Here is a 12,296-nt window from a genome sequence, read left to right as displayed (position 1 = left end):
CAAAATATGAATGTCCCATGTTTAAGACAAGATTTTAAAATTGGCAGCTTTCTTTCCTCCCAGCCCCTCACCTCTTTGTCTCTGGCCGACTCCCGACTGAAGAGCGATCTGACCATTGTTCTGAATGCGCTCGGCAGCAACACGTCACTCACCAGATTGGACATCAGCGGCAACGCGATGGGCGATATGGGTGCCAAGATGCTGGGAAAGGCGCTGCAGATAAACTCTAAACTCAGGTGATTACCACGGGATAGTAAATCTGCCTACATCGGCCTATTTGTGTAACACTATGCACTTGTCTTTACAGGACAGTGATCTGGGACAAAAACAATACTGGACCTCAAGGTCTCCAGGATGTAGCAACAGCTTTGGAAAAGTATGTCACAATGTACTTCTGGCTATCTACCATCGATGTATTGTTGTCTACAGAACACAAGTCACTCTTAATTGGAAACGTATCACATTTTATCCGTTAAGTTTTCAAGTGATGCTGAAATGAGGGCATTTTTGTCAAGTGTTCAAAGAGCAGATGAAACTGTAATTTCCCAGAAACAATATTTGCAACATCATTTGATTTATGTTTTCAAAAAAACTAATTAAAATGTAATTAGGGGATTCATTGTGGTTCACTGTAGCCATGAATTTCAAACCGTCCCGGTCCGACATATTAGACATATAAGTCAAATTAATAAATTATTGATGCCAAAACATGAGGACTTGATAGCTACTGTATGTCCATTTTCCGCTCTCTGTTCATGTCATTTCAATTTTGTCTTCTGGCTGGTTGACCAACAGGAACTTCACTATCCGTTTTATGCCCATCCCCATCATTGATGCCTCTCAGGCGCTAAAGGCCAGTCCGGAGAAGACAGAGGATGCCTTGCTCAAGGTATTACTTCCATCAGTCAGAATCTGTGTCATACTTGTTTTCGTGTGATGTTTCCACGAGCTGGAAAACAAGAAGGACTGACAAACATTATTAAATACAGTATGACCACCAATATATGCTTCATTGTGTGCTCGTTTCCCCCACAGATTGAAAACTTCCTGTACAGAAACCATGAAAGCAGGAAATATCAACAAGAGCAGGCGTATCGCCTTCAACAGGGCATCGTAACCACAACGACACAGCAGGTTTGTCAACAGATAATCTGTCACATAATCACTGACTATCTCTTATCTATTTTTTTCCTTATTGTACATTACATAAATGTAACAATGTGATCAGTGTTATCTTTCTGCAGCTAAGATGTACTCATCTTTCCATGCAGAGTTACTGATCTGGGCTTTAAACTGCTGGTTTCTGTTGTGTAGATGATGGACCGGATTTGTGTGAAGGTGCAGGACCATCTCAACTCTCTGAGGAACTCTGAGACTGACGCCATCCTCGAGGATGTCAGGTCTGCTGAAAGCCTCATTAAAGATGCAAGGAACTCTAAAACAGTAAGGAAACGAGACATGTTTGATGTACCGTTGAACAGTCTTATGATTTCCAAGCTTATCTGTGGGGCATTTCAAACAGTTTTCCCTTTTCGGATTTATTATACAAATAACCAGATAGATCTCATTGCAGTTTGGGTTGAATGTATAGTTAATTGTGCCTTTGTGTTTCTTTACAGCTCCTTCCTAACCTCTACCACCTGGGCTCTGCCTCTAGAGACGAGGTGCACCGTGCTTCAGTAGGCCCCATTCAGGAGAAATTGCAGTCTATGGCAGGCGAGGTGACTTCTGTCATGGATCAACAGTTGCAGGTATATGTGATGACATTAACGAGCAAGGTAAACCTTTTTAGATGTAATTTGAGGAAACAAATTCTCACTGTAGTTGAAGGACCTTTTAGGTACATTGACAGAAGAAAACCATGACCTTGGCGCCACCTACAGACAATACTAAAAAGAAAACCATGCAATTCTTTAGTTGTGCCTGTACATTTATGACACTATGTGTATTAGTCAGCCATATCAGACCACAATTATAGGTCAAAACGTTTGAATGCAATACAAGTTGTATCTGAGAAGCGAAACCTATACAAAGATTAAAATGCTCGTTTTTGATGACCACAAAAACTCCATCCATTTTCGATAGCACTTGTCCTACTCCTCATTCGCCTCATGGGTGAACTGTAGCCTTAGAGGCAGGGTACAACCTGAACTGTTCGCCAGCTCGCCCCACAAAGCATATTGTATTGACAAACAATCATTCACACTCACGTCCACAACGTCTTCAATTAACTTAACATGTATGTTTTTGAAATGTGGGATTAAAATGGATCAACGGACAAAACCCACACAAGTGTAGGGAAGGCACCCTAACTCCCCAATGGACATATTTAACCCCTGAACCCACAGAACTGTTAGGCAGACAAACTAACAACTAGTTCACCGTATTTTGAAATGTCAGGAAGAATGACTTGATGTAGCTGTTGCATTGAATCTCACTGTAGCTAAATATGTCACCATACACATCACTTTGAATTGAGGAGTTTACCATTTTCAAATCAAATCTTCCAGAGTCTGTTGGAGTCTATGATGGACGCAGCAGAGTCTCTGTGTCCTCATGTGATGAAAAGGAGTAATTTGCGCTCAGACCTCGTGAAGGCCAGCTCAGCCAAGATGGTCGTCCCCAAGAGTTTTGTCACCAAAACTCTCCTGGATCAGTCTGGTATTGACATCATCAATAAGATCAGGCGAGTCCCTTGACTATTTGAGTAACGTAATATTGAGATATAATATGAGGTCAGACCTTGAATGTAATTTTTATTTTTTTTATTTTGTCCATTAGTGAGGTGAAACTGAGTCTTGCCTCCTTCCTGTCTGATCGTATCGTTGATGAGATCTTAGAGGCTCTTTCCACTTCACAACAAACTTTGGTGCGTAAATCAATCACCAATTGTTGACTGGTTGTAATCCCCCTTTCAACATAACTTTTGCACTCATTCTTGAACCAATTCATTTCTGATGCTTTCATCCCTGCCCTCTCTTAGGCAGACCATCTAGTGCGGAGAGGGCGCCCCTTGGTGCAGCGAGAGTCGGTAGACATGGACGCTCCAGAGGAGAGGATTCCTAAACGGGCATCCACTGAGATTTTGGAGGGCGAGCGGGTGGATGAGCTCGAGTCATGCATGGTAAGAGAAAGGAAGGCAAAGGGCTATATTTTATTTTGTTTAGGTTGCTCATGTGACTGAATGAATGGTGAAAATAAGTTGTAGTCATCGTCAGGTAGCATTTACTTCTCATTTGTTTCTCCTGACCCTTCTTCCTTGGACATCTTGAACCTTTCCCTCAACCACTGTCATCTCTCTTGTCTTGTTTTTAAAGCCCTTTCGCTAAGTTCATTGCCATTATGGCTATTACCCTCAGTCCCCCCACCCTTCCCCCCAATTTGCCTTTTTAGGCTTTATTGTCATTTTCTTCAATTTCCTTTGTTCATCCTCTTCTTGCACCTTTGCTCCATGGAGACACTGTGCTGCACCAGTGTAAGTAATCGTTGACAGTCCTTGTCATCCCTCACTCACCTGCTTGCTCAATGTTTATCTGAAGTGGAAAAAGTGTTGATGCTTGTCTTTCACCATCGATACGGTATACTGTGTTGCTGGACTGGAACCTGGATGCCTTCATTTGTGTACCACACAAATGCTATGTTGATCCATTTGTATTCTAGTAGTGCATTGATCTGCCACATAAAACACATGAGCTTATATCTGAGGCTCTCGGACTGTTCTACTTTTGGGGTCCAAAGGAAATGACCTGCTTGTGAGCAATGTAATGTTGACTGTAGCTGAAGCAGGAAATACTGGTAATCTAAATCCTTTTTATTGCCATTTTTGATCAAAACCCTAATTAGAAATCTGTTTTCCAGTCAGCACCAAGACTTTCAGACAGACATCAAATGCTGTCACCACAGCACATTACTGACACAATTTGCTTGACTCAAAGGTTGCCATTCCTGACAAAGGCATTCCATTTGTCCAGGCTTCGGACCGGCATGGGGGAGCTCAGTGGTTAGGTGTTAGGGGGATTGGCTGAGAATTAATCCCATACCCTGCTGTGTCCCACTACACTGCGAGTGTCATAACCAGTACATGATCTTGTGTACATCAAGTCGCTTCAGTTGGTGACACATAAATTCACCCACAACCTTTTTTTTGGAGGGAGACCCCACATTTGGCAATTGCGCAAGGTGAATAGATATAGAGTACTTGTACTGGCCATTTTACAGAAGTTGCATTTCATCAGATCTCCATTCAGAGCTACTACGGTACTACAGTGAAATGAGTGTATAGTAATGCAGGACGGTGGATAAAAGTTAAGAAATATGTTTTCTGTAGAGGGACTTAATCACCGACACTCTTTATATATATATATATATATATATATATATATATATATATATATGTGTATGTGTGTATGCATGGAGGGTTCCATCCCAAATCCAGCACCCTGAGACTGTACGCAAGCCGAAAGGATGGAGGCCGGGGACTAGTGAGTGTGAGAGCCACTGTCCAGGATGAAACATCCAAGCTCCATGAATACATCAAGGAGAAGGCTCCAACGGATGACGTACTCAGAGAATGTCTCAGACAATGGGGAACAGAAGATGAGGCGCTGGAAGAGGGACCATCATGGGAGGACAAGCCCCTACACGGGATGTACCACCGGACCATAACTGAAGTGGCTGATCTCAAGAAGTCCTATCAGTGGCTAGAGAGGGCTGGCCTGAAGGACAGCACAGAGGCACTCATCCTGGCTGCTCAGGAGCAGGCCTTGAGCACCAGACCCATCGAGGCCCAGATATACCACACCAGACAAGACCCAAAGTGTAGGTTGTGCAAAGAGGCACCTGAGACGATCCAACACATAACTGCAGGGTGTAAGATGCTGGCAGGGAAAGCCTACATGGAACGCCATAACCAGGTGGCTGGCATAGTCTACCGAAACATCTGTGCGGAGTATGGACTGGAAACCCCAAGGTCAAAATGGGAAACACCTCCGAAGGTGGTGGAGAATGACAGAGCGAAGATCCTGTGGGACTTCCAGATCCAGACTGACAAGATGGTAATGGCGAACCAACCAGATATCGTGATCATAGATAAAGGGCAGAGGAAAGCCGTTGTAGTGGATGTAGCGGTCCCAAGTGATGGAAACATCAGGAAGAAGGAACATGAGAAACTCGAGAAATACCAAGGGCTCAGAGAGGAGCTGGAGAGAGCATGGAAGGTAAAGGTGACAGTCGTGCCTGTGGTGGTCGGAGCACTCGGGGCAGTGACCCCCAAACTAGATGAGTGGTTGCAACAGATCCCGGGAACAACATCGGACATCTCAGTCCAGAAATGTGCAGTGCTGGGAACAGCAAGGATACTGCGCAGAACCCTCAAGCTTCCTGGCGTCTGGTAGAGAACCCGAGCTGAATGAGGGACGGACACCACCCGAAGGGTGAGATGAGGATTTTTTTTAAAAAAAAAAAATATATATATATATATATATATATATATATATATATATATATATATATATGCGCGCTATTTAACTGTATGCTATGTGTCAGCACCGTGAAATGTGTGAATGATATTTTATTTGTTTGGACTGGGTGTTTTTGGATTGGATTCCTTAACACTACATTTTTGGTCTGTAATAAGTACAGTAATCCCAAATTCCACATTTCAATCACAGTTCATATAGGTAAACTGGGGAAAAACATTATTTGGTGTTTTATTTTTTATTGTGATTTTTTTTTTTAAATAATTACCCAAATAACTGTGTGCGTGCATGCTTCTCTTCCAGATGACTCCAAAGACAAAGAGAAAAAGCATCCATAGTCGAATGCTGAGACCTGTGTCTCGTGCCTTTGGTAAGATATATGCAATATGGCAGAATTAAACTCTAATGACTTTCGGGGGGGTGATTAATGGAAGTACAAAAGTGACCTTATATTTAACAACAACAAAAAAAGGTGCATTGCACAACATCACTGCACTACAATCACATTTATATGTTGCATAGGTATTGACAAATAATCCTGTCTGACATTGGAAACACACCAGTTCTGTCTTTGTAAAACAGATGCAGATGTGGATGTGTCTCAAGTTGTGGCTACTGTGTGTGAATTGCTCCTCCCCTTTCCCCAATGCTTTCAATAGAGATGGAATTTGACCTAGACAAGGCGCTGGAGGACGTACCAGTGCATGTGGAGGACCCACCGCTTCCGTCACACACTCCTCCGGTTCCCTCTCAGCCCTTATCGAAAGGGGAGCAGCGTGTGGCGGGAGGGATGTTGGAGCTTCCGTCCGAGGAGGAGAAGAAGCTGCAGCACTTCACCAAACTAAGACCCCGCAGAAACAAGAAGACACACTCCAGCAAAATACCAGTCAGTGTTTAATTAAAGACTATTAATAGATGGCATTGTGATAACCTAATGATTTTTTTTGTGTGTATGGTTGTTTTCAAAGCAAATGAGCAGTGCCCCATCTCAGGATGGAGAGCAAAATGGCCTCATGGGAAGGGTGGATGAGGGTGTGGATGAATTCTTCTCCAAAAAAGTCACCAAGATGGATTCAAAGTAAGACACGTGGATATGCCTCTCGCATAGATTTGGCTTCTGCTCAAATGTTGGATTGTTCTGCCCTCAGACGTTCCATGAAGAGCTCCGAATCTCACGATGGAGAGAAGAAGAAGAGCAAAGGAGGCTTCCTCAACCTGATCAAACGCTCGACCAAATCAGATAAATCAGACAAGTCGGAAAAATTTGAGAAAAATCAGGTGACCCCTTCATCCTCGGCTACATCTTCGACGTCTTTAGTGTCAGCTTCAAGCATTGCAGAGGAACCCTCCTCTCCAAAGTCGACAGTAAAGAGTCCTGCGCCCGAGCCAAAGTCCAGGTACCACCCAACTCAGTGTACATTTACGTAACACCTGTGTGACGACCAAAAAGGAAAAAAATCAAAATTACCCAAATAGTTTATCTTTGATAGTTTTTTTCCCCTTCATAAATTCTCATTCATTAGTCTTTTATTGGGATTTAGTTCATTTGTTGAACAACTCTTAGGATGCAATTGCAGAATGCCCGAGATGATGCGTTGCATTTCAAATTTTTCGACCTGTCCTTTTCATCCTGCAGAGATTCATCCACCCGTTCACAGCCAACAGACTACAGCAGCGGCTCGGAACGTTCAGAGGAGCTGAGGACCCCCGACTCAATAGACGAGCCGTGGGAGGGCTCTGACGGCCGAGGGAGTCCCCAGGGAGGCCGGCGGTACCCGGGCATGCAGATGATGGGCGGTGGGCTCCTGGCGGAAATGAAGGCCAAACAGGAGAGGAGAGCACATAAGGTAAGATGTGTCATTTCAAGAAAAAGAAATGTGCGCTATGCGCATGCCAAAGCTTCAAGCTCGGACTGCCACTGTTGTCCCGTTGACGCGTGCATGCACGCTCAGTTACCACCATACTTACTGTTTTGATTTAATTGTTTATATTTATGGCCCAGGCGTGTTTTTGATACAGATAGATAGATATTATATTTATGTTCTAGAAATGTTTACATTTGCTGTAGTTATAACTTTACTGCTGTGTTATTGTGGGTTATAAAATGACAGCACCTTCCAACTTAGTTACAGATTCCGGTTCATTTGCTGCCACAGGAATTACAAATGTATTTTTTTTAGATTGCGCACTCTCGACTATTGCAGAATCTAGTGGAAAACAAAGACCATCAATGTTAGGGGGGAAAAAGTCTTTAACAATCTCAATTTTGTGTGTGTTGCAGTCCTCCAGCCCTGACAGACCTGACAGCAATGCCACAGGTGATTAAGATGCTGACTTCTACTCGTAGAATGATGTACGGTACTCAAACAACTCCGGGGTGTTTGGAAAGTCCCTCAGCCCTTACATTTTTATAAATAGACAAGTTTCGAATTTGATGACATATTTCAGTACACAAACCCCAATTCTTATCAAGTTTGTGACATCGTGTAAAATGTAAAATTAAACGAGAATGCAATAATTTTCACGACCTTTTCAATTTATGTACATCTGGTAAGGCAAAACGAATTAACAATTTTTTTCTTATCTTGAATTTGATTCCTGCAACACATTCCCAAAAACTCTTGAACAGCATCCCCTCCCCCCCAAAAAAACATTAATTCTGATTCTCACTGTCATTAACGGTTCATTTCTTAAAGAGATACTACAATTCAAAATATTACATATATACTGTAGATAGTGTTTTCTGATTAAAAAATAAAAAATTAAATAATTTGCAGACTTCTACTAGGCTACTACATAAGTTGCGATTGGATGATCAAGTATGTGCAGTTGGAACGTCGGCCTACCTATGCAATGGATTTTGCCTTCCACTGCAAAGGGATACAACTACCTGTATATATTTTCCAGTAAGTGTTTGGCACCTTATAAGCAATGATGGTTATGCAACGCTGAGAAGTAGAGGAAAGATCCATCAGCTAGTCTACGCTAATACAGTTCATACAGTATATCGAAAATATTGTGTGCATTATAAATACGACAGTGAAGACCTTGGACCGTTGAGCAATATACTGTATGTGTGCATTGTGACTGGATGAGAGCAGTACGTGCAAATATTCTATTTCGTGTTGAACATCTAGTGTTTTTGCTGACCGAGCTCTACTCAGTTCTGCAGGTTTTCATCCCTGCGGCTATCTTTCCTCTCCCAGGTTCTCCAGAGAAGACCTCAACTCGTGTCGAAACAAAGCCTGATCCCTCTCCTCGTCCTCGGGCTCCGTCCTCCTCGGGCTCTCCTGGGGGTCCAGTGAGTCCTAAACCGGCAATGGCTCTGGGAACAAAGCCCGCCCTGTCCTCCCGACCATCCCTTCCTCAGAAGCCGAGGACCACCAGCACTCGAAGCACAGGTACTAACATGGACTCTATGTTTTGTATCAAATGCCATGGGAGTGTTCCTGTGTAATGCTTGGATCTCATCTGAAATGCGATTTAGATGAGAGCTCAGATGCACCCAATGGTGGGGGGCTGTCTCCTAAGGTGACAGTTCTCCTGTCCATGAAGAAGGTGTTACCGGATAAAGACAAGGTGGGCCACAACAGTCCGCAGCCGGGAGGTTCTGCTACGAAACACACTCAGGAGGGTCAGTAAAATCGGTGTGCGCCATCGCTCACATTCCAATGCAATTGTCTCTTGTGTTTTCCCAAATAAGTAATTTAGTTTTATATAAGTTTATAAGTTTATATATAAGTCTATATATAAGTTTTTGAATAAAATAATAACAGCAATATTATGACAGAGGACATAAATAACATCTGATGAATGCTTTTAAAAAAGGATTAGAAAATACCATGCTCGCAAATCAATACAGTAATTGGGCTGAATGTAAATTTGCCGGTCTGTGACTCACCAGCGGCTGAGCCGGGAGTCCGTCAGTGACGGATGGAGAAACTCTGTTTGGTACTGACCACGATTCTGGTGACGGACAAAAGCTCGCTTCAGTTTGTGCGTAGTCGATCAATTTTTAAAGTTAAAGTTTAAAGGGGGTCGCAACTAGATGAGATTACACAATTGTTCAGCCCTAACTGGTGCAAGTATGTGTATGAACAACTTGGATAAGAAATCAATTTTAAAATACATTTGAATGAAAATATAATCAATCAAAATAGTTCATTTCAATTGGGGGAAAAATTGACCTGGCTAAAAAATGTGATTTGTTTTCTTTATCATGTTTTTTGAGCAAGTTGATCATCCTCTGTGAAACAGAAAGTCATCTAATTTCCACTGACTTTTTCAATTCTTACTTACACCTGTCCTCATCTTTCTCATTCAGGGAGGAACGCGTCCGTGTCCGAGCCCATTCAACGCTCCAGCCATCAACGCAGCAACTCTGATGACCGCGGCGCCTTCAAGGGCAAGGAGATGTCACCAAATCCAGACAAGGACAAAACAGGCCAAAAAGCTTGCAATCCTGGCGAAGAAGCCGACAAAGAAATAATTCAAATTTAAGTTGATCACATTTAACTCCCAAACATTAACCCTTTTTGAAAATGACTCAAGGGGCAATATGAGGAATGCTTTATATTGATAAATTGTACACCAAGAGTACAAATGACAGAGTACCTGTTTACAGTTCAAACTGTAACGTGTTAATATGAATCACCAGACAAGAGGGGTGTTTTTCCAGAGTAACTTTTTCGCACTCTTTCTGATGTCACCTACAAAACCAAACTTTCACTAAGATCTTCCTTCTTCCTACAGAAACAAGCATTTATGCAGTATCCGGTCATTCAAAGTGCTCCCAAGTGTTCCGACAATTATAGTGTGAGCTGAACAAATTAAAAGCACAAAAAAAAAAACGCATGAACATGTTTTCAGCGGAAAGAGTACGTAAGTGTGGACTGAAAATGGAGGCTGTGAAATGATTTGGTAATGGTCTCATGTGCTATTTCTCGCAGGGACCACACTTAAAGGAATACCACTTATCACTCTACTGTACTTGAAGTCTAATATAATACTAGACCCGATGGCATTTTTGTTAGTTGCCAACAGTTTTTTGAAATGCTTAAATCCGTTTGTGCAAGTCTTTTTCTTTTTTTTTTTTCCCTGAATCCATTATGCAACTCATCTTTTTTACAGGACAATACAGGTTGAAGCTGAGCATCTCGGCACCCACAAATCACACTAATGTAGCTTACTTGTACTGAACAATCTCCACCCTGCTGGTCCCCACTGGTGATTAACCTTTGCACACTGTGCGGTACACGTTAGCTTTGAATCAACAAAGGCTTCAGCACTGTTAACGAACAAGCATTTGCATATTTTGGATGGAACAAATTGATCATCTTGTTACCCTTTAACTTGCTGGGGGTGTCTCTCTGTCTTTGTGTAGATAGGAAATGTAGTCACGTGACTTATCGTTTCATGACGTTTGAAGCTAGAATACGAAGCTGTTGTGTTGCATGCCACTTTTTGTCCCAGTGTCCTTCTGACTTTTGAGTTCAAAACACATAGTGACACATTCTATTGACACTCGTCTGTGTCCCTCAGAAACGCTGCACAGTCAGGGCTTTGAAACTGAAGTGATTTTTGTCCAAAAAGGATCTTGTGTCCGTTTGTGTGTTTGTTTACCTTGGAGCTCTTGCACTGCTTCTGGATGCTTACTTTGACAGCACAAAACATCTTGAAGAGCAACAAGCACGAGTTGTACGCGACTTAAACAGCCTGACCACCGCGACTTGTCAACGCATGCCCTGGAAAATTCAGTGGAAGGGAAACTTGAGATCCAGTTTGGATCGCTACAGCTCGCAGACTAAAGAGTGAGACTAAACCAACAGGGGTTGAAGCACAAGTGTCAAATGATGGCCAAAATCACATTTTTGTAGAATGGCTTCTTAACTCGAATCATGCAAATAACAGTTCCTGTTGTAAATAATTCCACCAGCCTGATCCCAATTTAATTTATTATTTTTCTCTGAAAAGATGTTAGTTAGGTCACAGGTGCACAAGTTTGCTGCAGCTGGCTGTGACTTTGACATAATAACCGTTGACTCGAATGAGTTACTTTATGTGTGTGTGAGTGCATGACAAGCATTGTACTGTATATAATGTATGTCCCTCCAAGCCTACAGGTGTGAATGTGTAATACACATAATGTGTGCACTGTGACTTTTTCTTTGGTTGGTTTTTGCACATGCAGGGTTTTTTTTCTTTTTCTTTTTTTTAGGTACGCTGCATGTAACCTTTAAAATAACGTCCACAACATTCTCTCTCACGTGTACATTTTGTTTATAAATCCACTTCATGTATGCGTTTGGTATGACATGTATTAAATCTTAACATATATGTCATGATTTAAACAAACAAAACAAAACAAAATAGTAATGCAGAATTGTCACATAAATACTGAAGACATTTGCACATCTTAGGTCTGATTTTGTTTGGGGATCCAGTCATTGTGTTGTTTTCATACCATCGTTCTGCTGGTGTCTATGTGAATATTAACATTGATTAAAAAAATTACAGGCTTTGGAATGTATTGTGTTTTTCACACATGAAGGGAATTTTCAGTTGAACCTCCAAAGAATAACTTTTTCTCCCATAGGAAATAATGTAAGGAATTCATTTGTTCCTACCTCAGACCTCAAACTCAACAGCACAGGCGAATGTAACAAAAAAAAAAAAAATCTGACATGATTAAATGTTTATTGTAGATGTATCTCATTCTACCTGACCTTCAAAAGTGGTGTTACAGTCTTGATACTCTCTAATCTCGATAATGCCTCGGTTGATCTGGTCTTGACTACAACACTTCTTCAACCAGTCAGT

At 41.9% G+C, this 12,296-nt stretch overlaps 1 protein-coding gene across 7 annotated transcripts in view; it reads left to right on the top strand.

Annotated features, from left to right (window-relative positions):
• The window catches only part of LOC127600853 (F-actin-uncapping protein LRRC16A-like), a 692,893-nt gene extending 680,887 nt beyond the window's left edge, over positions 1-12,006 (top strand). For 3 of the 7 annotated variants that reach the window (XM_052065699.1, XM_052065701.1, XM_052065698.1), the window contains 19 exons: positions 64-236; positions 308-376; positions 796-889; positions 1,036-1,134; positions 1,315-1,443; positions 1,620-1,751; positions 2,511-2,686; positions 2,782-2,869; positions 2,984-3,124; positions 3,458-3,475; positions 5,781-5,847; positions 6,137-6,363; positions 6,446-6,555; positions 6,626-6,874; positions 7,114-7,324; positions 7,759-7,795; positions 8,684-8,878; positions 8,965-9,111; positions 9,802-12,006. In XM_052065699.1, coding sequence (XP_051921659.1) covers positions 64-236; positions 308-376; positions 796-889; positions 1,036-1,134; positions 1,315-1,443; positions 1,620-1,751; positions 2,511-2,686; positions 2,782-2,869; positions 2,984-3,124; positions 3,458-3,475; positions 5,781-5,847; positions 6,137-6,363; positions 6,446-6,555; positions 6,626-6,874; positions 7,114-7,324; positions 7,759-7,795; positions 8,684-8,878; positions 8,965-9,111; positions 9,802-9,977 — 2,538 coding nt within the window. In that variant the 3' untranslated portion in view covers positions 9,978-12,006. Of the gene's footprint in view, positions 1-63; positions 237-307; positions 377-795; positions 890-1,035; positions 1,135-1,314; positions 1,444-1,619; positions 1,752-2,510; positions 2,691-2,781; positions 2,870-2,983; positions 3,125-3,457; positions 3,476-5,780; positions 5,848-6,136; positions 6,364-6,445; positions 6,556-6,625; positions 6,875-7,113; positions 7,325-7,758; positions 7,796-8,683; positions 8,879-8,964; positions 9,188-9,231; positions 9,400-9,801 lie in introns of those variants that run through there. The other 4 variants (XM_052065703.1, XM_052065702.1, XR_007962432.1 and 1 more) reach the window with 3 other exon arrangements.
• The last annotated feature ends 290 nt before the right edge of the window (positions 12,007-12,296 follow it).

This window comes from Hippocampus zosterae, chromosome 5, assembly GCF_025434085.1.
Source record: "Hippocampus zosterae strain Florida chromosome 5, ASM2543408v3, whole genome shotgun sequence".
NCBI classification, from domain to species: Eukaryota; Metazoa; Chordata; class Actinopteri; order Syngnathiformes; family Syngnathidae; genus Hippocampus; species Hippocampus zosterae.
Note: the sequence above shows the minus strand (reverse complement) of the source record. Positions and strands in the feature narration are given on the sequence as shown.